At 33.2% G+C, this 27655-nt stretch overlaps 1 protein-coding gene across 1 annotated transcript in view; it reads right to left on the bottom strand.

Annotated features, from left to right (window-relative positions):
• Sema1a (semaphorin 1a) overlaps nucleotides 1–27655 on the bottom strand; it is a 243268-nt gene that overhangs the window by 30589 nt on the left and 185024 nt on the right. Inside the window, exon 5 of the mRNA XM_081973758.1 lies at nucleotides 1481–1589. Coding sequence (XP_081829884.1) covers nucleotides 1481–1589 — 109 coding nt within the window. The remainder of the gene's footprint in view (nucleotides 1–1480; nucleotides 1590–27655) is intronic.

Below are 27655 nucleotides of genomic sequence, written 5' to 3' on the forward strand. Positions count from 1 at the left end.
ATTCAAAACACGTTAATATCAAGAGTGTCTCATAAGAATAGACAAAAACTCGCTAAACGCCTCATAAAAATTTGATCAAAATCTCGTCTACTGTAAAACCCAGTTATCTAAATCTAAAAAATACAATATTCCGTTGAATAGCCATTGTCAAAATATGTAAATAAAAAAAAAATTTATGTTTTTATTTCATAATTTATGTGTATACGATACACCTTTTATAATAGTTGTTGAATTGCCGTGTTGGTACGAACAAATAAACTGTCATTTGTAACAATAATCTGACTACCATATCAGCAATATTTACAACTTTTATCTGAACATCATTTATCTACAAGCAATAATAAAGGAATAAAAAAAATCAACAAAATTTGGTCTTGCTTGCGAAATTGTCAAAAAACGAAGAACACTTTCTAAATTAGTCTTCTAAAACTACTATTCTTTCTCCATTTAACCGACTCCGCTAGTTTCAGAGATCCTGTCACTAAACATTGAAAAAATCTCACTCTGTATAAGGTGTTTTCAATCAAGTAGTATTAGATATTTAGGAATCATATTGGTAAAAAACAGATCTAACAACAACAAAAAAAATTGAAAATCATAAAACAATAGTATATTTTAGACAACCTAATAAAAATGAACATTAAGCTCATCAATTAATTGTTCTTTTACAATCACATGTTGTAACAAAACTAGTACATAAATATAATTTATTGAAGCAATTAAATAGATGACGGGTTTATTGCCTGCAAAATATTCATGGTGACGCGAACCGAATATATTGCATACAACCTTATAATTTAATAAATCCAGAACGCACTATATTACGTCAGCATTATCTGTTTTTGTATGTACCACTTATTTATGGGAATTACACAAATACATAACATAATATGGTTAGCCTCACATATGTGCCCAAATATACATTTTCGAATACGAGACTCTCAACGTTAAATATGCTAATTGATTCTATGTTTTCACAAATATTTTGCTTTTTATTAGGGAACAAATTTGATATTAAATATTTGAGGTGTAATTAAGGGCGAAATTTAGCTTAAAACCGATTATCTCCAATTTCTCGTTGCAAAAAAGGAAACGACATTGGGCAAGTCATTTACCGATGAATGGCCACGAACAATGGGTGTCTTCTCATTCAAACGAGCGCCGAGCAGTAAAAATGATTGTCCCCAGGGCGGCCGTGATGAGTTACAACTTTTATTATCTTACAAAGGACAAGGAAGGGGAAAGGGAAAAGGGATCCTTAACAGTCCTGTCGCAGTCTCTAAATTAAGCAGAAACTTTTAGTTGGATCGTTCTTTAGGATAATCAACTTGGTGCCCAACTGGTGATGTGGAAAAGTTTCCTTTTTCGAAAGGATGATGAATAATTAACCTATGTCTTTAACCTAACTTATGAAGTCTTGACAAGAATGACTTTTTGTAAAATCAAGCATTTTTATGCAATTTTAAACATTAATACTTACATCATCTTTGCCCTTCATGACACACATTTTGGCGTCATGCTCATTGGAATACCAGGTCAACCGTTGCTGTTCGTTTAGATCCGAAAAAGTCAAATTGTAGACAACATTTCTGAAACAAAAGAGAAAAATCAATAACTGGAAAACATTTGAAAAGTAAATCAAAGAAAGTGCTATAGATGGTGATTGACATTCACTCATGTCTTACTAGATTAGTTCCAAAGGTTTTCATTGAAATTTCGTGGTTGCCAGCTTGAGCGTTCCAGAATCCCGATGATATAAAAAGTTTATCTTATTCCATATTGTGCGAAAAAATTCGACAATGTGGGCGCAATATTCCATGCTTAAAGCTGAGCTAAATATTAAAGACAGTATAAATATTCTATCGTATAAAAAGGTGCTGGATTTTTAACGCGAAAAAGTAGACACTTTTTTAACAGAAGCACCTGACAAAAAGTATTTAGCCATGAAGGTAAGATCCGAAACAAAAATGAATTTATGTTTTTTTTTAATACCTGTATTCAACATTTTTAGGTTGTTTTAATATACGGCATATCAGGGGCATGTCGATGTAATGAACTGGTAAACTTGAGAATTCAAGATATTGAATACATGGAAAAATTAATTATGATTAAAATTCCAAACACGAAAAATTACAAGCCCAGAACATTTACAATTTTTGGAGAATTTTACATAAATATTTGTAAAAAATACGTATCTCTTCGTCCAGATGTTATTGATACAGATCGTTTTTTCATTAAATATCAAAATGGAGTTTGCCACAGAGTTGTAATGGGTATTCACAAAATCTCAAGTATTCCCAAGGAAATAGCGTTGTTTTTGAAATTGGCTGATGTCAAAGAATATACTGGTCACTGCCTTCGCCGAACCTCTGCAACTCTTCTTGTAGATAATGGTGGAAACATTTGCTCATTGAAAAGACACGGTGGTTGGAGGTCTACAACTGTAGCAGAAGGCTACATTGACGATTCTTTAAGAAACAAAAATGACACAGCAATGAAAATTCTGGATGTAAATGATTGTAATTTAATACCATTGGAGAACAATATCACATATCAGAGAACCAGTAATTTCAACAAACCTACAACAACAACCTACTTTAAATGTAGACCATGAAGTAAAGGGGCAGGAATTTCATTTATGGCAGAATTGTAAATTTTAAAATTGCTCATTTAAACTGACGGTTCATAGTTCGAATACCGACAAAGAAAATGTGTAGATTATTAGTTACATTTTTCTATTAATTGATATTTTAATTTATGTTAATTGTGTTGTGAATATAAAAACTTTGTAATGCAAGGAATAAAGCAAACAAACATGAAAAATCAGTGGTTTATTATGCCTAATGAAAAAGTTGAATTTATAAGATTGTGTTAAAATGATTGACCAAATTATGTATGCTAGTATTAAAAAAATAGTATACGTTACACGGACGTAGAAAGCGATTATTGTGCAATAATCGCCTCTTTCTACGCCTAATAACATAATATACTATTTTTTGGTATGGTTGAAAAAAGTAAAAAAACAAAAATTGGCTAAATATTTTATAAAAAAACTATTTAAGTTAGAAGATAAATGCTAAATTCACATGTATAAATTTTGACGGGTTTTCCACGTTTATAAATAAATTCCCAGAAGGCATTGAAATAAAAAAAAATTAGTTTATAAATTACGAAACCGGTGACAGATCGGCAAGCTTGATTGAAAAACAATATCGAACAAATAATGTAAAATTCGGATGTAGTCTGCAGAAGTGTACGAGTCAGTTATTAATTATTTTTTGTCACTCGAAATTAAATTTCATAAATCAACTTTTAATAAAACCAAAAACGAATGATCGAGCGGAGACGAAAATTTCATAAATTTACTCGCTAAAATATGCGCTTTGTCAGCGTACACGCCCGGAAAATATGGCGGTTCGCAGTTTGCATTTATTCGTCTCATGTATTTGCGATTGTTATATTAAAATAGAAATGTATCGAGATAATTTATAATTAGCCCCCGTCATCGACATATTAAACTCAAACTGATGCAGTCTTAATGCGCAATCGTGCTACCAAAACGATTGTCAATATTAACATTAATTAATTCGTTGGATGGAATCTGACCCCAGTCATATACTTCAATAATAAAACAATCGTATTCGTACATGCATTTACATTACCTAATTACAAATTAAATCTATAGCTGGAAAATAAAAACCTTGATGTGTGTAACGAACCAATTAACCTTATTTAATTCCACGTTTAGCTACAGTTCTGCGAATTTATATCCAGAACGCCTACGTTTTGTAGTTTCGCTTGAAATCAACTATAAAATCGTCCCGGCAAATAGATGTTTTTGAAAGGAAACGGAGGAAAACCTTTAAGACATTAAGCGGAGAGCTTTTGTGTAACAGAAAATCTTTGCAATTTTTTGTCCTCATTTATTTTTCAAAAAGCCGCAAAAGGATAACGAGTATCCCTGAAATGCGGTAACGGGTAACGAGGACCAAGAAAACGGAAAATTATTGTGCGCCGAGCAATTATCGGGGACAGTCGTCTTTACTTTTGACGTCGTAATTATCGCGGCTCGTGATTTAAAAAGGATGGCAGTTGGAGGTTGAAAATTGCAGAAATTCTAATCGGGGATGTTTTGTAAGGGAGAAAATGAACGACAGTAACAAGCCGTTTAAAATTGTCCCCCAATCTTTTTTTTGGTTCATTTCAGAGTAAAATCGTTAATAACTTCTTCATAACAGTTAAAATAAAAAAATGTCTCATAGATTGATTAAGAAAACGAGTTTTAAAAAACCAAATATTTCTTAGTTATTATCTCATAAATTAAACATGAAACAGAAATCATTGTGTATACAAACAAACAAGTATAACGTTACAAATCGATGATATCTGGGGAACAAACCTATTCCATATTACATAAAAGGCCGGCTGCTGCGACACAAAAACCCTAATTGCTATAAATTTCCGGGACAAACGATACATTCGACAAGTTGGAAAGGCGGCTGCACGGTATCCACTATATAGAATATACCCAAAGGGGCCCTATATAAATCGTATCTCATGAATCTATCTCACTGTCGTGGAGTGCTGGAGCTGCGGGACAATATATCAGTCCGCCCAAAACTCAGAAATATCCGCAAAAAAAAAAACGTGAGGCTGACTAAAATACGAAGATATTACACTAGGGGCGTAGCAGCGTCCTAAATATTTTATTTAGTTTATAGCTTTTATTAAAGAAAGCTCCAAAATGTAGCTTTAACTCTAAAAAAAAAAACAAAGAAACCTTGAAGTCTATATTCCTGTTACAGGTAACCCGGGAAAGGGTAATGTAACGAAACAACAATCGAAAGTTTTATAAGAGTTTAATTAATGACTCGAATTTTGCCTAGAGTGTAAAGGGAGTATCGGGTTTAACAAAAACCGCGGTCTCGGGTTGCGTTAACATCAAACTACTTAAAACTAATTATAAATTTTAGGGCTCACCTCTTGTGCCCCGGGCCCGTACAACTGAAATCCTACACAATTTTTACGGCACTTGGAAGTCTCCACTAAAAGTTCAATCGGAATATGAAGCGCAGGGTTTGCTGTTAAGTATTCAAGTCCTTGATGTGAACTTTCTTACGACAAAACGATGCCATAACTCCGAAAGAGAATTGCTAGAAAACCAACATGAAAAAGTAATTTGTCACGAGCAGAGAACCGTCACGACTGGTTCGTGTGTAGGCCCCCCTAACACTTTTTTTCTTTTTGGGATCATCGAGTATTGATTATGGCAAAAACCGGTCGTTGGAAAACACTGAGTTGGGTCTTTTTTCAATGGGATAAGACGATGATACTTGTCCCTGTTCGTATTCTGCTTTTTTATGAAGCGCAAAGCCGTAAAAATGTGTCGGAAAGCAAGAGTCCCTTTCAGCTATTAGATTCAACTCTGTTGTTGAGCCCCTAGTTTTAGGGTAATTTGGGCATCAAAATGCCAAAACCAAAGAAAGAAAACGTTTGCATGCAGAAACTAGTAGCATGTTCAATTATTGTTTTCACTGCCAACCAATCCACCACCACCATTAGTAAAAAATACTACAGAATGAGCCAAAACTCACCTCCATGTTACCGAGATATTGCATTTCAAAAAACCTATAATCTCTAATTAAAAAATGCTTCTAATCTTTTTGACAAATAATTTTTGTGCCAAAAAGGGTTGTTCTACCATATTAAAAGAAAAGAAATCGAAGAGAGAAATGACCAAAAATAAATAATATAATTTTGCGCCAAAATAAAGTTTTTTCTAGATAAATGCACCATAACTACATAATATACAGGGTGGTCCAGTTGTAAATGCCAATAATTTACCATTCGATAGCCCATTTTCCTGAAAAATGCTTCCTAAGAAAAATACTGTCGTTTAAAATTCAGTTAAAAAAGTCAGTTTCTTGTCATAACTGTCAGTTGGAGCAATTTTGATCAAATTTGGAACAAGTACTTATGAAATTAATACTCCTAATGACGTTTATCAAAACTGTCCAGTGGCATTTATACAGAAAGATTGTTTTCATTTTCGGCCTTATTTCCTACATCACTAGATATTTTTCAAAAATTACACTTTTTTTACTTTTCTTGTTCAGTTTGAAAAAATAAGTAGGTTAGTCTACTTCTTATAAAATTCTGATTTGAAACTTCGTTTACGAGATAATTGAGTTATTACGTTCAAAGACCCAAAACCAACCCAACCCAACTTAAAAATTGTCTTGGAAACAGTGAAAATTGACTTGAGAGGCTTAAAAATTGTCTTTGTAACCAGTTTTCATAATTTTCAGACAAATTGAAAGAAAAAACTTGAAAATTGACTTGAAAACTGTGAAAATCGACTTGAGAGGCTTAAAAACTGTATTTATAGTCAGTGGTCATAGTTTTCACTTTTCAGGTAAGTTGAAGAACTTTAGTATTCAAAATTGACTTGTAGACATGAAAAATTAGTTTCTCTCGAATTTTTGACTAACTTCTGAACCGACTCTGAACCAACGAAAAGTGACATCAGAAAATTTGCATTTGAAGTAAGTTTTCATAATTTGAAAACACATTTCAATACGTTAGTTTTAAATACAGGATATTGACATTACATTCATGAAAATTAACTTGAAGACTAACTTTTCAAGCTTCTTTACTTTGCTTTTCATTTTCTTAGAACTCTGGACTATTTTTAGGGTTTTTACACTGCTTTCAGCTTGGAAAATCAAGAATACCTTCGACAAGTTTTTGACATAGCAGACTTAAAAATCAATTTTAACATTATCCATAGGCTTAAAAATCCTTTTTCAAAGCCATTTCAAGCTTTGTCACTATTAAATTAGACTTTTAGACACTTCAGTGCTAAAAATTCGACCATTTTTTACAAATCTAGACTTTTTTAGTGCTTAAAGGCTGATTTTAGCCTGAAAAATATAGTTTTAAGGCTCTTCTCGATCTTCACAAGGTTTTGACTTATCAGGCCAGTTTGTACACTGTCCATTAGTCTTGAAAACGTCATTTCAAACCTCTTCACTATTAAATTGACTTCTACACTCATCGGTGCAACAAATTGGAGCATTTCTAAGCAATTCATTTGTTTTTAGTGTTGTAACACTGAAAAATCGAGTTTCAAACTATTTATATTAGTGAATATAGTGAAATTTAAGTTTCAGACACTTCAGTACGCTAAATGCTACGATATTAGTCTTGAACACTATTTTTTAGAATTGAAATAGTCCGAAAATTTAATTTGAACTGTTACCAGTGTTTCATTGAATTCTAGACTTATTTTAATCCAGAAAATTGAGTTGTACACCAAATAAAGTCCTGAAAATAGACTTTTGGACTATCTTTAATCATAGTAAAGTCATTTCTACCTTTAAAATTAACTTTTAGACTACTTTTAGTAGTAAAAAATGACTCCTTTTCGTGTTTGAAATCCAGTTTCAGACAATCGACAATCAGTTTTACACTACTTATAGTCTAAAAGATTTCAGTTCTGACAGTTATAGCAAAAAAAAAACTATTTTTTTAAACTGGGGTTCTGTCTTCCTTCCTGAAACGGTTTTCAGGAAAATGACATAATGCATGTCAACTTATTTTTTGCTGGACTATCGAATGGTGAATTATCGACACTTAAAACTGGACCACCCTGTAGAAGCAATTTTGGAAAAAAATCTAATTTTTCAATTGGAATCAGATAGTGTTAAATAGTAAACGTAATCAAGGGTAAGAAGAGAAAACCATTACAAACTAATGCTTTTAACACAAATATAGATTTTCTAGTTTGGTTTCATCTTTGTTAAGAGCACTGGTTTGCAATGCTCTTCTTATAGTTGGTTTCGTATAACAAATTCTTATAATAATAATAACAAATGCTCGACAAACAATATTTGGAATTGAAACAAAACTATGCTCGACCAAAAAAGTCCAGCCAGCCAAACAAACATATAAAACTCACATGATTTTAGTATCAATAAATTTCAAAGTTAACTTACTCCCGAAAAGTAATAGCTCGAGCTGTGGCAATAAGTCTAAAAGCTCATATTTCCTACTTAATACAGTTATCTAGAGAAGGAAAGCCGTCATTTAACTTCTGCCATATACATGCGAGTCGTCAAATGCACATGGCGCTTTTATCTCTCAGCATGGAAGCAAAACTCGAAATTCACCGGAGAATATTCGTTAACAAATCGTCCCTTAAAATTAGCAATGGCTAAATATAAACGGTGACAGCGTCTCAAATATTAGCTAGCTTTAGCTTTATTAAAGTCTGCCTGATGACTTAGTTTGGACGAAGGTTGAAACACGTGTTTAGGTCAATAGAAGAGCTTTATTTTTTTTATTTTTTTTTTCTTTCTCCATGGGTCTGTCGGCTGTCAGCTCCAGATAGCACGTAAGCCTAATGGCTTATTGTACTGTCCCCATGTTTGTGGTACTTTAGTTACACCAGTCCATTATCCCTGTTTCCCGTACGAGGTGAAGAAGGTCCTTGCTTGGTGCTCTTTGTATCTCTTTCAGTACTAACTTAGTTTTCCCGAAGATTGTTTGTCGCCTTTGACCAAGTGCTTCACATTCACAATGAAGAGCTTTATTAGTTTACTCTCAATGCTGTTCAAGTTTTGCATTGAGTGGGTAACATTCATATAAACGTTTAATCGAAAGTTTAAATACAAATTTGATGGGAATGATATTAATTTTTTTTAGATGATACTATACATTCTTTACCAACTCCTTTTTAGAAATAAATTAATCAAAACACCCTCCCTTTTCCAATTTGCGGTCCTCAAACATCAACTTTGCTGAGCTGCACAAAACAAGCTAAAAGGGAGAAAATCCTCGTCGAAGCTTCGTTAAAACCAATCCTCCTTAAAGTATAATTGAAGTGCATCGTGCTGACGAAAAGTCGCCTCAAATTCATTAATGGTTCACGTTCCCAGAGAACATGGCTTTCCTCATTAGTATCTGTTAAATGCGGGACATTTTAGGGCAAAATTCTAGAAGGTCTGACAAAATTCTATTAAAACGAAGCTTTAGTTCTAGTTTTAAGTCTACTTCTCATAGACAACTATACAGGGTGGTCCAGTTTTAAATGTCAATAATTCACCAATCCATAGCCGATTAAAAAATAAGTTGACATGCATTATGTAATTTTCCTGAAAAATGATTCCTAAGGAAAATAAAGTCAAAGTAAAGTAATTTCTGTTTAAAAAATCGGTTTTTTGTCATAACTGTCAAACCGTTGGAGCAATTTTGATCAAATTTGGAACACTCATTATGAAATTAATACTCATTATGAATGACGTTTGCCAAAATTCGCCAGTAGCCTAGATACAGGAAGATGGTTTTAATGTTTTTGCCTTTTACGTCTCTAGATATTTCTCAAAAATTACGTGTTTTTTTTTAAATTTCATTGTTTACGATGAAAAAGAAATTATCTCTTATAAAATTCTGATTTGAAACTTCTTTTACGATATAATTCAATTATTACTCTCAAAGACCCAAAACTAACCCAACCCAACTTAAAAATTGTCTTGGAAACAGAAAATTCACTTAAGAAGCTTAAAAAATTTAATTGTAGCTAGTTTTCATAGTTTCCAGACAAACTGAAAGACTTTAGTTTTGAAAATTGACTGAGAAAAGATAAAAATTGATTTCAGAAGCTTAAAAATTGTGTTTGTAACCAGTTTTCATGCAAATTGAGAATCTTTAATATTGAAAATTGATTTGTACTTGTAGACATAAAAAACTACTTTTTCTAGAATTTTTTACTACAAATTCATACATTTAAACCTTAAAAATTGACTTCAACACCAAAAAGTGACTATGAACTAATGAAAAGTAACATCAGAAGCTTAAAATTTGCATTTGAAGTAAGTTATCATAATTTTAAGACAAATTTCAATATTTTAGTTTTGAAAATAGTCTTAGATAGAGGACATTGACATTAGATTCATGAAAATTGTCTTGAAAACTAACTTTTCTTGCTTTTTACTTTGCTTTTAATTTTCTTAGAATTCTGGACTATTTTTAGTGTTTCAAAACTGCTTTCAGCTCGGATAAAGAGTTTCAAGACTATCTTTACCAATTTATTGACACAGCAAATTTAAAAAACAATTTTCACATTCTTCATAGACTTAAAATGGCATTCCAAGCTTTGTCACTATTCAATCGACTTCTAGACACCTCAGTGCTAAAAAATTTAGTTTTTCTTAAAAATCTAGATTGTTTTTAGTGCTTTAAGGCTGTTTTCAGTGCCTCAAATCGAGCTTCAAGACTATCTTTACAAAGTTTTTGACTTATCAGGTCTAAAAGCCAATTTGTACACTGTCCACAGTCTTGAAAATGTTATTTCAAACTTCTTCAGTATTAAATTGACTTCTACACTCATCATAGGTGCAATAAATTGTAGCATCTCTAAGAAATTCAGACTGTTTTTAGTGCTTTTTAAGACTGAAAAATCGAGTTTAAGACTATTTTCAAAAGTCAAGTTTTTTCAGTAATAAAAGTAAAAAATTTTGGTATCAAATGCTACGATATTAGTCTTGAGAACTAATTTTTAGAAATGAAATAGTCCGAAAATTTAATTTACTTCTAGACTTGTTTCAGTCCAGAAAATTGAGTTGTACACCAATTGAAGTCCTGAAAATAGACTTTTGGACTCTCTTTAGTCCTTGTAAAGTCAGTTATAGCTTTAAAAGTCAACTTTTAGATTATCTTTAGTAAAAAATGAGTTTCATGCACAATACAATCTTTGTCTTGATTTCCGGACTGTTTTTAGTTCTTGAAATCCAGTTTCAGACACTTGATCAGGATGGCAGTTTAAGAAAACAAATTATAAGACTATTCCTAGTAGTAAATAGCAAGTTTTTAGACTATTCGGTACAAATTTGGACTCTCACAAGTCTTGAATGTTCAGTTTTACACTATAAAACGATTTTTTAAATTGAAATTTGAAGGACTGTAGATCCTTAGGAAACGTTTTCCAGAAAAATTACATAATGCAAGTCAACTTATTTTTTGATTGCCTATCGAATGGTGAATTATTGACACTTAAAACTGGACCACCCTGTACAACATAGAAAAGGAGCAATGTTCAAAAAAATGAGGTCGCCATTTATTTTTAAGCCCTTGTTCAATAAAAAGTACTTTCGGATCAAATCAAGAGTGAAGGGTTTTTCGGGGAACTGTCAAGAACCGGGCCACATTTTGTGTGTGTGTTTTTCTTCTCGTGCGAATAAAACGATAATAAGAGGGGCGGTCGGTCAGACGTCATGCAATTTACAAATTTGGGTAATTACTCTCGTAATCTGCACACGAGTATTTTTAATTTAGACGAAGCCATTGTTTTCGTTTTTGTGTGTGTGTGTTTTTTTAATGGGATGTTTTCGAGTAATGGAACGTGACAGCACGGTTTGTTTGTGTTGTGATTGTTGTCTGGCTTTTTACTATTTAAATAGAACAATGACGAGAGTTTTGAAGATAATTGTGCATTATAATTGTAATTACAAGTTGTTGGGTGAAAATGTTCATAAGATACAAGATTTTCGAATTATTGACAATGTCCCAGTTGTAAACTTGTACTTTGGTGACCCATGAGAAAGTTTAACCTAAATTTTCTTATTAGAGTATACCAAATAAAAGTCTATAAGCCAAAGCTGACTGAAACTATTGATAATTTCGTCTTTTTCTGCAATATTCACTTTATTGCCTGTCTTTACGAACGAGATATGAAAGAATGACAATCAACTGTGATGCACCTAATATATCTGTAAAACCTCTGTTCTCGATGCAATACCCTCCAGAGTAAAACGTAAAGTATCCGGACCAAAGCGGGCAAAAAACCGAAAGACGAACAAATACCATAAAGAAGTCTAGCTTGTAGCAAAGATAGAGAGCGAACGGATATCGATAAAAACAAAACGACCGGCGAAAATCGTATACAAGTTTGCAGCGGAAACTTTTTCTCGGGTACAGCGAAAAGCGATAAATATGGTTCTCGCTAAGCATGATAATATGCCGCCTGCGAAATATGTTCTTTATGATCCGAGCATGGAAAATCGCTTTTCCGAAAATAATTTGGCTGCATTTTACGGAGGCGACTCTATACACAAATATATTGTCCTTTGACGATACGTGTGCACTGGACCGTTTTCCCAACACTTCACTCTAAATTTCACTTATAAAGTATTAGGATACGAAGATATGCAAAGATGTCACCGTGTGTTTCTTAAAATATAAAAAAGAATTGAAAAAAATCGAATTAGAATGTCAGGGTAAACGTTCAAAAGAAACGATAATATAAATCCTTTGATATATCTAAGCCGAAAGGGGCCGGAATTCGCGCCATTCTTCAGGAAATTGCCCCTCAAAATTGAGTTGCCTCAAATATGAAACCGTGAAGAAACGCTTCCATTTGAATACCTCAAAATATGGCTAAAATAAGATTTCAGTTATTCACTTATTAGCCGTCGCCTATTCATTAAATGTTATATTTTAGTAAGTTATAATCTAATTTTATAAAACTTCAGAAACAATTATAAAATTTTTGCCCTAATTTCAATGATATTTTCTTTAATTTGGCTTGTTGGGTGCTGAAATTCTTTGCAGTTTTAAACAATCTCTCTAAAGTGTTACAACGATCGTCCGTTTAGCCCTCAGGCAGCTTTTTCTTTGCATTCAAACAATAATTTTGTTTAACGCTTTGTTGGCCAATTGTGTTGCAGTTTTGTAACTGCAGCCACTTCCGGCTTTAAGACAGTGGAAAACCCAGAAAACGACAGTATAATGCCGCAATGTGACAGACTATAAATAAAGCCAAGAATGGCTAATAGGGATAACCGAGCTGTAAAACTGTAACGTTCTTAATTCCGTAATTTATTTTATTGCAACAAGCTGCGTACGGAATAATACACGCCGGCAATTTCCCCAAAGTAATTGCAAGAAAAAGTAATAATAGTGAATAGTGGTCGTCTTATCTCGCGAAGTAGTGCCGCCGGTTATTTTCGAAATTGTAGCTGCTATTTATGTAATGGATTCCCTGGGGGATGACTTTTCAGAACGGAAGAAGAAATTATCGTTAGTACTTTTCATAGCTTTGAAGTTTATACAGTGTGGTGCAAATTGGTGATGCATGTATTGGGATCTCGAAAACGGTAAGAGCTACAGAGTCAGTTAAATGGGGAAAGTTTTAGAGAATTTTATGTGAAACTTATTTCCGGTTTCCAAATTAAATTATCTTTCTCCGTTTTCCGGAAAATTGGGAAAACGTCAGAGGCTGAATTTTAAACACTCTTTAACAAAGCCAAAGAGAGTTTTGAAACTAAGACATTATTAAGGCACTTTTTTACGTAGAACACGATGACGTAATTAGAAAAAATCTATCGTCATTGGTTTCCGAGATATGGATGATAACTTTGTAAATTCTTATGACCGCCTTCAAGATAGCTTACAAAGTTATCATCCATATCTCGGAAACCAATGACGATAGATTTTTTCTAATTACGTCATCGTGTTCTACGTAAAAAAGTGCCTTAATAATGTCTTCAAAACTCTCTTTGGCTTTGTTAAAGAGCGTTTAAAATGCAGCCTCTGACGTTTAACCAATTTTCCGGAAAACGGAGAAAGATAATGTAATTTGTAAACCGGAAATAAGTTTCACATAAAATTCTCTAAAACTTTCCCCATTTAACCGACTCTGTAGCTCTTAGCGTTTTCGAGATCCCAATACATGCATCACCAATTTGGACCACACTATATACCATTCTATCGATTTTTACGAAAAATGTAAGTTTGAATTGCTTATTTTACCTAATTTACGGTCCTTTGGTGTAAATACGGCCTTTGCTATGCATTGGAACCCTTCTGGAGCAAAATAAAAAATTGACAATTTTGACAAAAACTGCCATTTTTTTAACATTTAAGTTGGTTTTATGTTTCTTTGTTGAAATCTTCAATTTGTTCCTTAAAAATAGTTTTCCTAGTAATTAAGAGCTGAGTTAAGATCGAGAAAAGATCGCTAAATTGCAATCCTAACATTTACAGCCTGAACAGAGCAATCTTCCAAATTGTTTCAAAGCCGCAATATCGAGGGGAGAAAAACCGAAAAGGAAGTAAATAAACCCTCCTCCGTTTTAATCCAATTAAAGTACTGAAAGAAATTGAAAACAAAGCACAAAACCAACCACAAAGCAAACAACACTATTTCGAAAAAATTCCAACTTTATTTAAATTATGTTTCCACTAATTTTCGAATTTCCATAGCGGAATTGCGGTTGATATGAAGCTACAAAACAACTTTTTGGATTAGAGCCTGCACTTTACGCAATTTAATTTTAGCGAATTGTTTTTGTCATCCATTAAACAACGGATTATGTTCACGTAGTTTACAAAATTCTGATGAGCAGTAAAGTTTTAAGCCTAAAAACTCAACAATAGGATGAATCCTGCAAACTTTTACCGGGTAAATGATCTGCTGTTCCGTTCTGGACACCAGCTTCATAAATCATTTTGCACAATAGAAAATTCCAGCAATACAAATTGAAAAATTTTAGCCGAGATAAAATTAATACTTGTTGGTTTTACTAACTTTTGATTAACACTAGTTAATTATTGGGATTTTTTGTTTTAGACTCTAAACAAACTAGATGCTTTATTGTGTTTTGTGTGTATTCGGGTCGAATTTGTCAGTGTTGTACAATTGAAATAGAAACAGTATTTTCCTTTGATGACAAAAATTGGTAAACAGTCAAATTCAGGCGTGCAAATTTTATCAAGTTTTTCCCAAAAAAAAATTTTTTTGTTTGTGATTATGGGTTGAATGAAAATTAATCCGTGGTAATTGCATATTTGATCAATCAGATTTTATACAAATGGTGTTTCCAAAGCTAGGAACTGTTTCACCCATGGAATATGCGGCATATGTACAGGGTTTTTCAATGAAAAGTAGCCACCCTGAATATCTTCCAAAATAATTTCTCTGTTAAAAAATGCTAAGACACGTCAACAAAGATTGCAAGGGGGGCATCTTTTTACGTAGGATTTGAATTTCTGCCATTAGCCCCTTTGCCACCATAACCACCCCCACTAAGTTTTCAAAAGGCACCATACCCTGTGTGGCACATCGTTGGAAAGGGTATTTCATAAGGAATTAATTGTACTATTTTATTTGTACATTTGCTTTGAATTGAGACCAAAAAAAATACGTTTTGTGTTTATTTTTTGTTAACTGCAGAAATAATAGCAAATAGCGGTTATCATTTAATTAATGGTTCAAAATAACCTCCGGTAACTTCCATACAATAATATAAGCGACTTTGGAAGGATTCGCGAACATTTGTGAGGACTTTCGGTGTCAGTTGTCGGCATTCATGTATTATTCTCTGCCTAAGTATCTGCAATATTGGCCGGCTGTGTTGCATAGACTTTAGATTTTAAATGCCCCCATAGAAAAAAGTCCAACGGAGTGAGGTCGGGTGATCTCGCAGGCCATTCCATGAGACCACGTCTACCAATCCATCTTCCAGGAAATCGATTGTTCAGATATTCTCGAACGGGAAGTGAATAGTGTGGAGGTGCACCGTCTTGTTGGAAAATTAGTTGATTTTCAAATAAATTTTCATCATTTTCTAGTAGCTCTGTTATGGTCGGATCAAAAGTGGTGTCAAGAAGCTCAAGATAAGTAGCGCCATTCAAATTATCGTCAATAAAAAACGGACCAACGATGTGGTCTCCTAAAATACCTGCCCAAACATTAAGTTTTTCTGGATATTGGGTATGGGTTTCCCTAAACCATTGTGGATTCGTGTCTGACCAATACCTACAATTATGCCTGTTCACTTCTCCATTCAAAAAAAAACATACACTCATCACTGAAGCAAATATTGTACAACAAGTTCACGTTGTTTGTCAGATTAGTAGACATAATTTTACAAAATTGTAGTCTTCTATCATAGTCATCTTCGTTTAATTCCTGAACCAATTTTACCTTGTATGGATGAAAATTGTGTTTGTTTTTTTAAATTCTCCATACACTGCTTGTCGAAACACCCGATGCATGGAAAATTTGATTTAAAGATTGATTATTACCCATTGCAACGTGTCCCAAAACAGCAACTTCAATTGGTTCATTAATAATTTGTCTTTCAGGTTGATGTTTTTGTTTATCACTGAACCAGTTTCCATGAATTTTTGCATCAACTTGAAGACTTACTGATGACCAATTAATTTACCTGGATGAAAAATGTACAATTTCTATTCTTTCGGCAGTCGTGTAAACCATATGACAATGTTCCTTCAAAACGAACTTACAAGTTGACCGACTGAGGCAAAAAACATGGAATGGAAAACAGGTATTCGGTAGTGTTATCAGCAGTTTGACCAAAATAACAAAAAAATGTTTTTATTTTCTTTGGTCTCAATTCGAAGCAAATGTACAAATAAAATAGTGCAATTAATTCCTTATGAAATACCCTATCCAACGATGTGCCACGCAGGGTATGGTGCAATTTGAAAACTTAGTGGGGGTGGCAATTTTTTAACAGAGAAATTATTTTCGAAGATATTCAGGGTGGCTACTTTTCATTGAAAAACTCTGTATATTTGTAGGTTTTAAGTCATTCACAGATGTCATCGTTGTGATCTAGTTGAAGATGATTGTAATGAAGATTTTTTTACAGCCCCACTGATGAGCCATACATAAACAAAACCTCATTCTATATAGTAGTACAAAATATGTTGTAAGCTGAATAGTTTTTATAAACCATATAGTTTTTTCAGCTAGCTATTCCACAGTGATCTTTTTATACCACTTTAACTTCAAAAGCCAGTTTTAATTAAAATCCACAGTACACCTAGGACATTCGACCGATATGCAAAGCAGACGGCATAATACCATCGTTAAAACTGTTTAACCAAAATTAAAATCTATCCAGTCATTTATTCGAGGTAGTTCTTTCGTAATTAGACGATGTCCTGAAAACATACGCCGACTAACAAAGGCAAACTGCAATAAGCGAAGTGAAAATTACAGCGAAAATGCATTTGCAGCGCCCGAAACGTCAAGAGTATTCAACTAGGGTTAATAAAAACCAGAGTTGGGGACGCGACCGCCTCGTTTGACCATCTGCCCCCAGAGATAACCCTTTTTAGATGCACTTTTGAAATGGACACGGCAAGCCTTTAGTTTTATCTAAATTGAGCTAGCTGGTTTCAATTTAAAGCGACATTAAAATTTGAATTATACAATTTCGACCGCAAAATGGTGTATTAATTGAAGAAACTTTAAAATTTGGTTGCGGTGCAGAAAAACCACTTCTGTTTTTTCTATTATTATAATTTCGAGCAGTAATGTAAATTTATTTCGTTGTCTCTAAAGGCCCAATCGAATTACTTGAAGTCGGGTTCCTAATTAGTTTGTAATTGTAAAGCAAAGGACTGTAATTTTCGTTACCTTTCAGTCTTTCATAATTTAATTTATTTTAATAATAATTAGTTTTCTAACCACAAAAATTAAAACAGCTTGACTTTAATTTGTAAAAATGAAAAAATGTCCAGGTTATCTGGCTGCATCTAGTAGCTATTTTGTTGATGCTATTAATCAAATAAAAATAACATTAATAGAAAAATTAAATTACTTGTAAATTCCTGAAACTGGTGGTAGGGATTATTTTAAAAGCTTCGTGGTGTTCAGGCATCAGCTCTAAAAAAAGCGCAAATACGCAACACGAAATCAACCCCGGTTGAAGGTTTCGTTTAGAATGTAAATTAAAAACATAACGAGACGCGATATCGTTGGCGTGACGAAAGCAAAAAAAAAGAAAATAATTTTAATTACGGCCAGCACCCCAGCACAGCACCATATTTTCTCTCCGGGAAAAAAGTGGCATGTGTCTGTTATGTTTGCACTGCCCACTACCATGTTACACTTTGAGGGTAATTTCCCATACGCATGCGATCAAACAAAGAAAAACTAGCCTCACTTCTATGTAAATTACGATTCGAAAACTGCGTCGGTTCGGTTTTAATTGTTTATCTATGGAAATTCAACTACTTTGAAGTTTCGATGCAACAATTGAAAATTCCCTACTATACATGAACACGGTTAATTTCAAAATACCGTTTTTTAGCATGCGGAAGATTTTAAATACCGATCGATGTTTGAACGCTTTTAATTTAAAGGGTATCCGGCCCGGCACAACAAGTTTATTACATAGTTTAACCGCTATGCTAGTTTTCAGTCGAATAGCTCAAAACAGCTTTTACAGCGGAAACGTTATTGGATGATTTGTTAACCGCAATGCATACGTTTGTTAGTCCTAAATGATGTAACCTCAATAAATTAATAACCATAATTCACAATTTGTTCGTGTACATTACAGTTATTTGGTATTGAGTAAGTGAAACTGGGTATTAATATTCAATAATATCAAGTTTGAGACCAACGACAAAAATATTAAAAGTTGAACCATTGCATTACACTTAAAAAAAACTTATTGGACTTATCAAATTGTTATTTATACAGCAAGTGACTTAAACCATATTTTATTCAAGAAAAGAACATAACATAATAAGTTTTAAGTTTAAATCGTTGCTAAGCGTTGAATAATTGACTAATAATAGGACGAAATTTAATAAATATTATTAGTGCATTAATTTTTAAAAGTGTTTACCAGATATTGTCACGAAAATCTACTAATTTAAGATGTCGCAGATATTCGGAGATGGCAAAATGATAAAATGCGCAAGGTAATTTTATAGTCGTACCACGTTACGTACGTAAGCCAATCAATCGGGTATAAATTAAGCTCGACATGCGTAAGGAGACGGTCGGAGACTCCGCCTCATAACGCCATGATGTAGTCGTCCCGAATTCTGCAACCCGCACCGGGTTCGTAAATTAATTGAATAGTAAACCATTTCTAAATTATAATAAAACGGCAAAAAAAAGTGCCAAACCCTCCAGAAAGCTGTCCTCATCATTGTTTAACAAACGTAAGTATAATCTATTTAATTATAGTAATATTTTGTGCACGTAAAAGGTATTGTTTGTGTTACTTTGGGAAGTATGTTTGAAGGTTTTATTCCGATTCAAATAGTTGATAAACCAATCATTTTGTCATTTAGTTTTAACTGCTATTTAGTTATTAAATGAAAGTTTTCTACCAAGTGGTTTGATTCTACCTCTGAAAAAAAATCTCGGTAAAGGCGTTTATCAAAGTAATAAACGCACATCTAGTTTAACTTGTTGGGCCAAAAGGGCTTTACAATACAAACGTGACAATATCACATGCGCAGGTCATCCCAGTGGTTGAATATTTTTGCAATCACATCTCTCTAGTTCGTAACTTTGTCGTGCTAGGGCAGAAAAAATCTTCCTAAACTAAAATGCGTGCGAAAAAGTAAACTTTTAACCATGCGGGTAGAAAATACCTTAAGTAGAGCTTTGATGTTTCTTAATTGGTGTTAATTCGGTTTTTTACGACTCAGTTTTCAACCCAAGTACTAGCTCTTACAACTGATCTTCGAGGGGAAGATAGAGGGAAGGAGGGGAATGGGAAGGAAGAAGATGTCGTGGCTGCGTAACATAAAACAGTGGACTGGCTTACGAACAGTGGAAAGCCTAAATACATACGGCCAGAGACGGAACACAAATGAGTCATGTGGTCGCAAACATTCATTAGTAAATATGCACAAGAAGAAGAAGATACTGTCATGATTATTATCATCCTTGGAGATTTACTCAAATCTCCCTCACCTTCTAGTTGCATGATAATATCGTCATAACTGGCATCAGATTCGCCCTGACCATTCATTCTAATATTCTAGTAAATAAAAAAAAATTTAAATAAATAAGCTTGAATAAAAATTCTATTTTAGGGATGCCAAGTTATTTTTAAGGTAAATAACTAAACCTATCTAACTTACTACCTAAAAATCCTGCTTCTAAATATATCATTAAAACTACAAATACCTTTAATACAAAAAATTACAAACTACTTACAACTAATACTCTTCGTCAAAGAGTCCAAATTGTCCAAAATAAACCGTCAGTTGACCAATATTCTTCTTTTCCGTTGAGGTGGATTTTTAACTGCAAAGGCTGTATCTCGGTAACAGCCTCCTCGGTTATCGATTTAACCACTTCTGGAATAGGTCCTCTATCACAATTTGCTCCATTTCATAACGTGGACTAGACGGTACAATTGCTGGTAGCACTCGGTATTACACTCAGTAACTTCCGTTCCGGAAGGAAACAGCTTTCTAAGATCCCCTGGTCTTCAATAGTCTGATTTGTGCTCGAATTTTTTAGAAAACTGACTTTCCAGCTCTCATTTAAAGTCTCTCTGACAATCAACCACCAAAAACAAAAAAAACCTTTTTTCTCACCTTCTACCTCCACGTACCATCTTTTTCACCTCCTCTGAAGTTCATCAAGTAATACTGTTAATTTTCTTAATAACTACATACAATCCTACTAAAACTAACTATAATGGTAAACATTTGACATCCCTACAAAAATGTACCTTTTCTATAAATTAAATAAGTAAATTTTCTTTATTTTCTTGAAAAAAAAATCCTTATTTTCAAGACAATACCTACAAAATATACATTTGTTTTATTAAGGCATATCGTAGAAATATCGTTTGAACCTTTGGATAGTTTCTTAAGTAATAATAACTTTTCTCCAACATCAATTTGAAGGGTTTTGACGTTTTCTTAGTCCTACAACTAAAAACATTTATCACTGTCTTTTTTTAAATAAACCAGAATTGATTTTTTTACTAAAACTTGCTGACTTAAACTTGGTCGCGGAAAGACAAATTAATCTGAAAAGTGAACTGAACAGTAAAGGAAAAGAAGAAAAATGTGATAAACATTCAAGGCTCATTTTTAGCGAGTTAATTCCATTAAACTCCGAATCTGTTATCTTCGTTATTGAGATTAATCCAAGCTTTTGTCAGAACTTAGTTAACAATTACGTAAAATCAGCTTAAAGTTAGATTAGGTTTTTGTTGTGAACCAAAATTAATCTCCTAGGTGTCTTTTGAATGGGGATGTAAAGTAATAAAGTTATATTACCCGAATTATAAAAGGCACACGCGGTGAAGTTACGGTATTATCGTTAGGAGTTTGCATTTATTAGTCGTCGTTGTACAGATTGAGTTTAGATATGTTTGGGTTCTGCGCTGCGACTTAATTTTGAAACTTTCACCGAGGATAGAAAAAGCAAGCACTAAACAACAACAGCAAAGTAAATTAGAAAACGGAAGGCTTTAACTAGATTTATGGGGCTTATTATCTCTTTTAGAATAATTTACGTCTCGAATAAATTATCTTCCTAAACGTAAGACGAGGCAGCCGTTTAAGCAAACATCGCCGGCATTCCGCTTCCCTGCACAGAAAAATAAAACCACCGTATTTTCAATTTAATCAAAAAGTTATTGTCCCACAAAGTGTTACTAAATTTCATCGAAAAGTGCGGAAGTTCCGGTGATGGTGTGACCTGAAAAAGTTTATGAACATTAAAAACCTGGACGTGTATGTCGGGACACAGTCTTGACCAAAACTAATAAGGTTTCTATTAGAGGAAAAGTTTTGATATTACCTTGCTACGTGATATTTTCTGTAACTTTTATGATCAGGTACATTTTCTATCACAAATACCACACGTTCTAAAACTTTATTGTTACAAGAAATTGATTTATTAGATGCGCAGTCTACTATCGATTTTAGATCACGTACAGTATCGTCACAGACTTTTCGTAACTTACAACTTATAATTTCCTGAAGTATGTGCTTTCAAGTTGGCTAATGTTTGCTGAAATAACAGCACCGAAACACAAATAAATCTCCACAAACGTCGGCATAAAAATGTCTAAATAAAATCGAGTGGAATATAGCGGAATCTCTTACTATCGTTGATATTTTCAAACTTTCGATATAAAAAATCCAAAAAGTTTTGGTCCAACAATTTCCGAAGTAATGCAATACTAAAACTTGGGCGAACGGTTATATTTTGTGTCTCTCCCGGACTCGGATATGCACACGAAGAAGAAATAAAAAAGGACGACGTTTAAGGGTTCACGGCGACACTAAACCACAAATGTGAAGAAGAAGGAATCAAAATTGGACGAACTTTAATAGCTCGCGTTATTTGTTTTCAGGTTTTATTGTTTAGTTTTGCGCTGAAATTGAATTTGAGAACAATCGGGATGATATATGTCTTTTGGAAGATGGATGGCGTTTCATTTAGTGGATGAATTAAATAATGTACAGGGTGGTCCAGTTTTAAATGTCAATAATCCACTATCCGATAGAACCATAAAAAAATATAGTGTATGTCAACTTAACAAAAAATATAGTGTATGTCAAATGACATACTGTTCTCGCGGACTGAGTTTACCCGTGCGTCATCCCCCTGTGATTTAGAAGTAGACATGCATTATTGACTTCATCCTTGTCTATTGTTCACTTTCAGAAAAGGTAAATATCTAAGTGAATGTCTTCCAAAAAAACATTTACCGATTAACGCTTCCATTTCAGTCATTGTCAGTTGGACAACCATCGAAATTTATTTGATTTGTTTACTATTAATTCTTTTCCGTTTCTTTGTGTTGTTAATCATTTATAAAGTTTTCTATTTACCACACCACCACAGTTCTTTTAAGAGCTATTGTTTCTACGCTTTTAACATTCTGTAAGTACTTTCATAATATTATTATTAATATTTTTATTTTTTTTATGTCGGCTGTCACGATCTAACCAAAATTGGCACAATTACTAACCTGTTTTGAAAAAAAAGTGGGAGAGTCTATTATGGTTTTTATTTAGCCATTTGGTTTTTTCCTAAATTCTGAATTACTTACTATTACAGTATTTTTTTAGAAAATGCCTGGAAAAATTCTCCACAGACAAGCCCAGCAGTTAATTCTTAACATTTGTGAATATTTGAATTGGAAAAAACCAATGGAGGACCTTTAGAAGCTTTATCATCTGTTCAGGAAGAAAATAAGAAATTTTAAGACCTTACATATTCTTACTGATGTATTTTTTTGATACTAGAAGGTTGTAGTTGCTTTGAAAATTTCCCGCAAAACTGTTTATTCGATTCGGAAAAACAAGCAAGTAATCTTATGATTTTCCTCGCCTAGAAAACGTAAATCGAGATGTTCGACGGGCAAAGACCACTGATTTATCTGAAAGCATTAAAATGGATGTTCGAAATATTGGACATTATATGATATGTAGAACGATAGTATGTTAATAATAGTAAAATATATCTACTTTTGTAAGAAACATCTATTAACATTTCATTGTTTCCAAAGACTGAGATTTTTGGGTTGCATTATAGATTTTTCATAAAAATTTCTTGAAACATATTAATAATAAAGTCATAGAAAAATAAAATACGCGTCTAAAATGTTTTCCAGCGAGTTTAAAATAAAATAAGTGGATTGCAACCTGAAAATGAGATATGAGATACTACAGCATCACTCAGAATGTCTTATTGAATTTTTAATTTGTTGTATTTATTTTAGAGAAACATGTAACCATCCAGAACCTAAATCAAGAGCTTAAAGTCAAAGAAATACTACATATTGGTGATACATCTCTGCGAATTTTGGTAAATAAATTAGGTTTCAAATTTAGACGGAATTCTATGATCCAAACGGAGACTTCTCATAAATAAAAAATGTTATTTCGGTCAAGATATTTTTGATTTGCTATGATATAAGGTTGTTTTAGGTGCAAATTTGCAGCCAAAGATCTCTACTTTCTGACTGACATTATACGCAAAATTTTAAACGTGACGAAGCTTTAGACACTCCCTTTTCTATAATATGAACACAACAGGTTTGTTGACGAAAACTTGATTTGATTCATATGATTATAAATGACGTAGCCTTCGTGACGCACGGGTAAACTCACTCTGCGAGAACTGTAGTGTATTTTTGCTGCAAAAACGCTTCTTAAAAATTTAGTTTAAAAAATCGCGTTTTTCCTGTAACTGTCAGACCGTTGAAACAATTTTTATCAAAATTTGAACAAGTACTTAAGAAATTAATGCTCATTATGTGATTTGAATGACGTTTTGTTAAGTGGCGTAGATACCGGGAGATTAATTTTCCCACTCTATTTTCTACGATGACCGGATATTTCACAAAAAATGCTGCTGTAAAATTTCGAGTTCTTTTAAAAATGACAACATGCATATCTGCTTATTTTTTGAAGGACGAACCACTGACAGCATTGATTTTAAAATAAACTATCTAATTTTTTCCAGCCCAGATATCAGTTTTTTTTAGGTTTTAAAACGTAATAACTCAATTATCTCGTAGACGAAGTTTCAAATTAATTTAAAAATTAATGTCATTTTCAAAAAATGTAAATTGACAGTAGAAAATAAGGCGGGAAATCAAAGTAATTTCCCTGTATCTACGTAACTGACTAATTTTGATAAACATCACATAATAAGTATTAATTACAATAGTGCTTGTTCCAAATTGATTAAAATTGCTCCAACAGTTATGACCAAAAAACTTTTTTAAACTGAAATACGGTACTTTTTTACGTAGAACACGATGACGTAATTAGAAAAAATCTATCGCCATTGGTTTCCGAGATATGGATGATAATTTTGTAAATTCTTATGGCCGCCTTCAAGATGGCTTACAAAGTTATCATCCATATCTCGAAAACCAATGACGATAGATTTTTTCTAATTACGTCATCGTGTTCTACGTAAAAAAGTGCCTTAGTTTCAAAACTCTCTTTGGCTTTGTTAAAGAGTGTTTAAAATGCAGCCTCTGGCGTTTTCCCAATTTTCCGGAAAACGGAGAAAAGATAATTTGGAAACCGGAAATAAGTTTCACATAAAATTCTCTAGAACTTTCCCCATTTAACCGACTCTGTAGCTCTTACCGTTTTCGAGATCCCAATACATGCATCACCAATTTGGACCACACTGTATAAATCAAAATTGGAAAAAAAACTTAGACTTGTCAACATTTCAGTTGATTTCTATTCAGAATTTTATATCTATTAGGTTACTTAAATTAAATCACCACTCATTTTAATATAATTAAACAAACAGAATTCTAAAAATTTTCTGTTTCGGATATGAAATCAGAGGACTAAGCTGGCAAAAAAAAATAAAAATACCACTCGCTATAAAAAGTTTTTCAGGCTACCGCAGCCAAATCCCCTAATCTAGGGCTACGCTTCTTGGTGTAAAATAATGGACGAGGAACACACAAGGAAGATAACGTCTGCTATTATTTATTTACGTAAAGATAAGTGTTGATGCATGGGGCTGGATTTACTGCCACAAAGCTTCAAGGCCAAAAAGCCTAGTCGCTAAAACAATCTAGTTAAGAATATGCATTTTGCAGAAAGGTTAATTCAGTGCACAAAAGTTATCTAGTTTTTGAACCTAATAAAAGCCAAGAGAGGTTAATCCTCGGTTTAATTTTGTTTTGTTATCTGTATGGGCGTCGATTTACCACAGCAAACGCGAAATGACGAAAACAACAAAAATACGTAGCCGGATATTGATGACCCCTACCACAATGAACTTCACAAAGCGGAATGTTACGTGCCAGTTACTGCCCTTATCGCGTCCTTCCGTCCACAGATGGATTTATTCAACTTTAGGTTGTACGACCTAAATGACAGGGCTCAAATGGGAACATTGTTCGTTTCACATTTTCTTTTGTTTCACTTCGCATTATGAAAGTTACAGGTTATTAACAAGTGGCTTTTTAACTTCACTGTGGTAATTTTTCTCTGTGCTGGGTTATATGCAGAATGCTAAACGTTTAGCTAATCAACATTAAAAGTTTAGTTAGTAGATAGAACATTGGTTAGTTGAATAATTTGATACTGTGTATTCCCGTTAAGACAATCTAAAAACTTTAAACAAACTCTCAAAACTTGACTACCAGCCTATGAAAATTTAGTTATCACAGTTGACTGTCTATTGTCCACCAACTAACAAGTAATTCTTCTATGAATATTTGCGTCAATGTAAATTCATTTTGAAGTCGTACGCGAACACTAGAATCTACATAATTAGCTAACTTAGTGCATTAGTGTGGCTGCCCTGACTCGCAATCATACTGAAAGTTATTTTACAGAGTAATTTCCGCACAATCTGGGTCGGCAAAATTTACCTAATTATCTTTAACTTTGCTACGTTTAGGAATTCAAATATTTAAAAGATATGGCTTAGTTTGCTGTGTTTCGGGATTTCTTTTAAACCGCCTGGATTTACATACAGGTTGCCAAAAATGTGTCTGTACAAGATAGTTAGTTTTTGTTAGTTAGTACTAATTAATTACTTATTCATTTTTCAAGAAATATTTCGTGTTTTATAACACGCATTTTATTTATGTAATTGTCAAGCTATTAGAAACTTCCAAAAAATAAAAAAACGTTAACCAACACCATCCAACTAGAAAGCGTGTAATTTAATAAAACGACACTGAAAAATTACTAATCAACATTTATGCTGCTCGTTTTCCTCGTGACGAATTTTTACCATTTTACTCCTTTTATTGTCAGCGTTTGTTGTTTGCACTGTTTGACCAGGCTGTAAATTAAGTCTAATGAAACTTGAACCTAAAAATGGGTGAGTTCTGACTGAGTTTTTCGTATGCATAATTTTTAAATGAATATTCAGTAAGTACTGCTGAATCTGTTGCCCTGCCCGTTGCCAGTATTTTATTATAACACACGAGAATTTTGAATTCAAATGTATTAAGAATGTGTCTAATCGACCCTGTGGTGTTACATACAATATGCCACTTTGCCGTAAACCAGTTTACCTATAAACACATATTGTAAACACAAACCCAGTCAATACTGTGCAAATAGTGTAATCCCCTTGAAATACATAACTGTTAAGTAAACTGTTGTGTCCAAAACTCAAATAGGTTTACTGGACCTACTGTAAATTTCAATCTTTCACTAATCGTCTCTTGTTAGATTTTACACTTTTAACGAAATACATAAATATGCATGAGGCAAAAATATTCCGCTTTATCAAAGATAATCCAAGTCTCAGACCCTTTCGCTAATCAGCGCGAACCAATTATTCTTGCTTAGGCCGGTCCCCCCATTGTGAAAAACCTTTCCAGCTAAATCTCCGCAATATAATTGGGACGGAAACGTCGCAATATATTTTTTAGATAGTTAGCGACCGTGTAATCCGCTTTGCACGCGGACTTAATTCGCCGTGTAGATCTTAAGCTCCAGTCGGCGATAAACGGAGTCCAAAGACCGGAATCGGGGCCCCCCTTTCTTCTTTGCTCCTAGTCATTTCACACTCGAACTGCTTCAAACCCTGACCCAAACTTTACCCCGATTGAGACGCAACTTTGGGCTTCATTGTCTAATCGATTTAATAAACGTTATTTTGGTTTAATACTTGATCGACTTGTGTAAACATTATTTAATTCAATTTAAGTTGAACTACATCATTTACACATGCAGTTTAGAAAATATCACTTGGATTTTAAAAATATAAGTTGGATTTCAGTATCTATAACTTGTATTTCATTATCGTAAATTTGGTTTTAGAAAACGAAAGTTTGTGTCTGTATTTCAGAAAAGATCACTTGTATTTTAGAACGAGTTATTTCAATTTCAGATTTTT

Source organism: Ips typographus, linkage group LG2, assembly GCF_016097725.1.
Source record: "Ips typographus isolate SLU linkage group LG2, UJ_Ityp_2.0, whole genome shotgun sequence".
Lineage (NCBI taxonomy): Eukaryota > Metazoa > Arthropoda > Insecta > Coleoptera > Curculionidae > Ips > Ips typographus.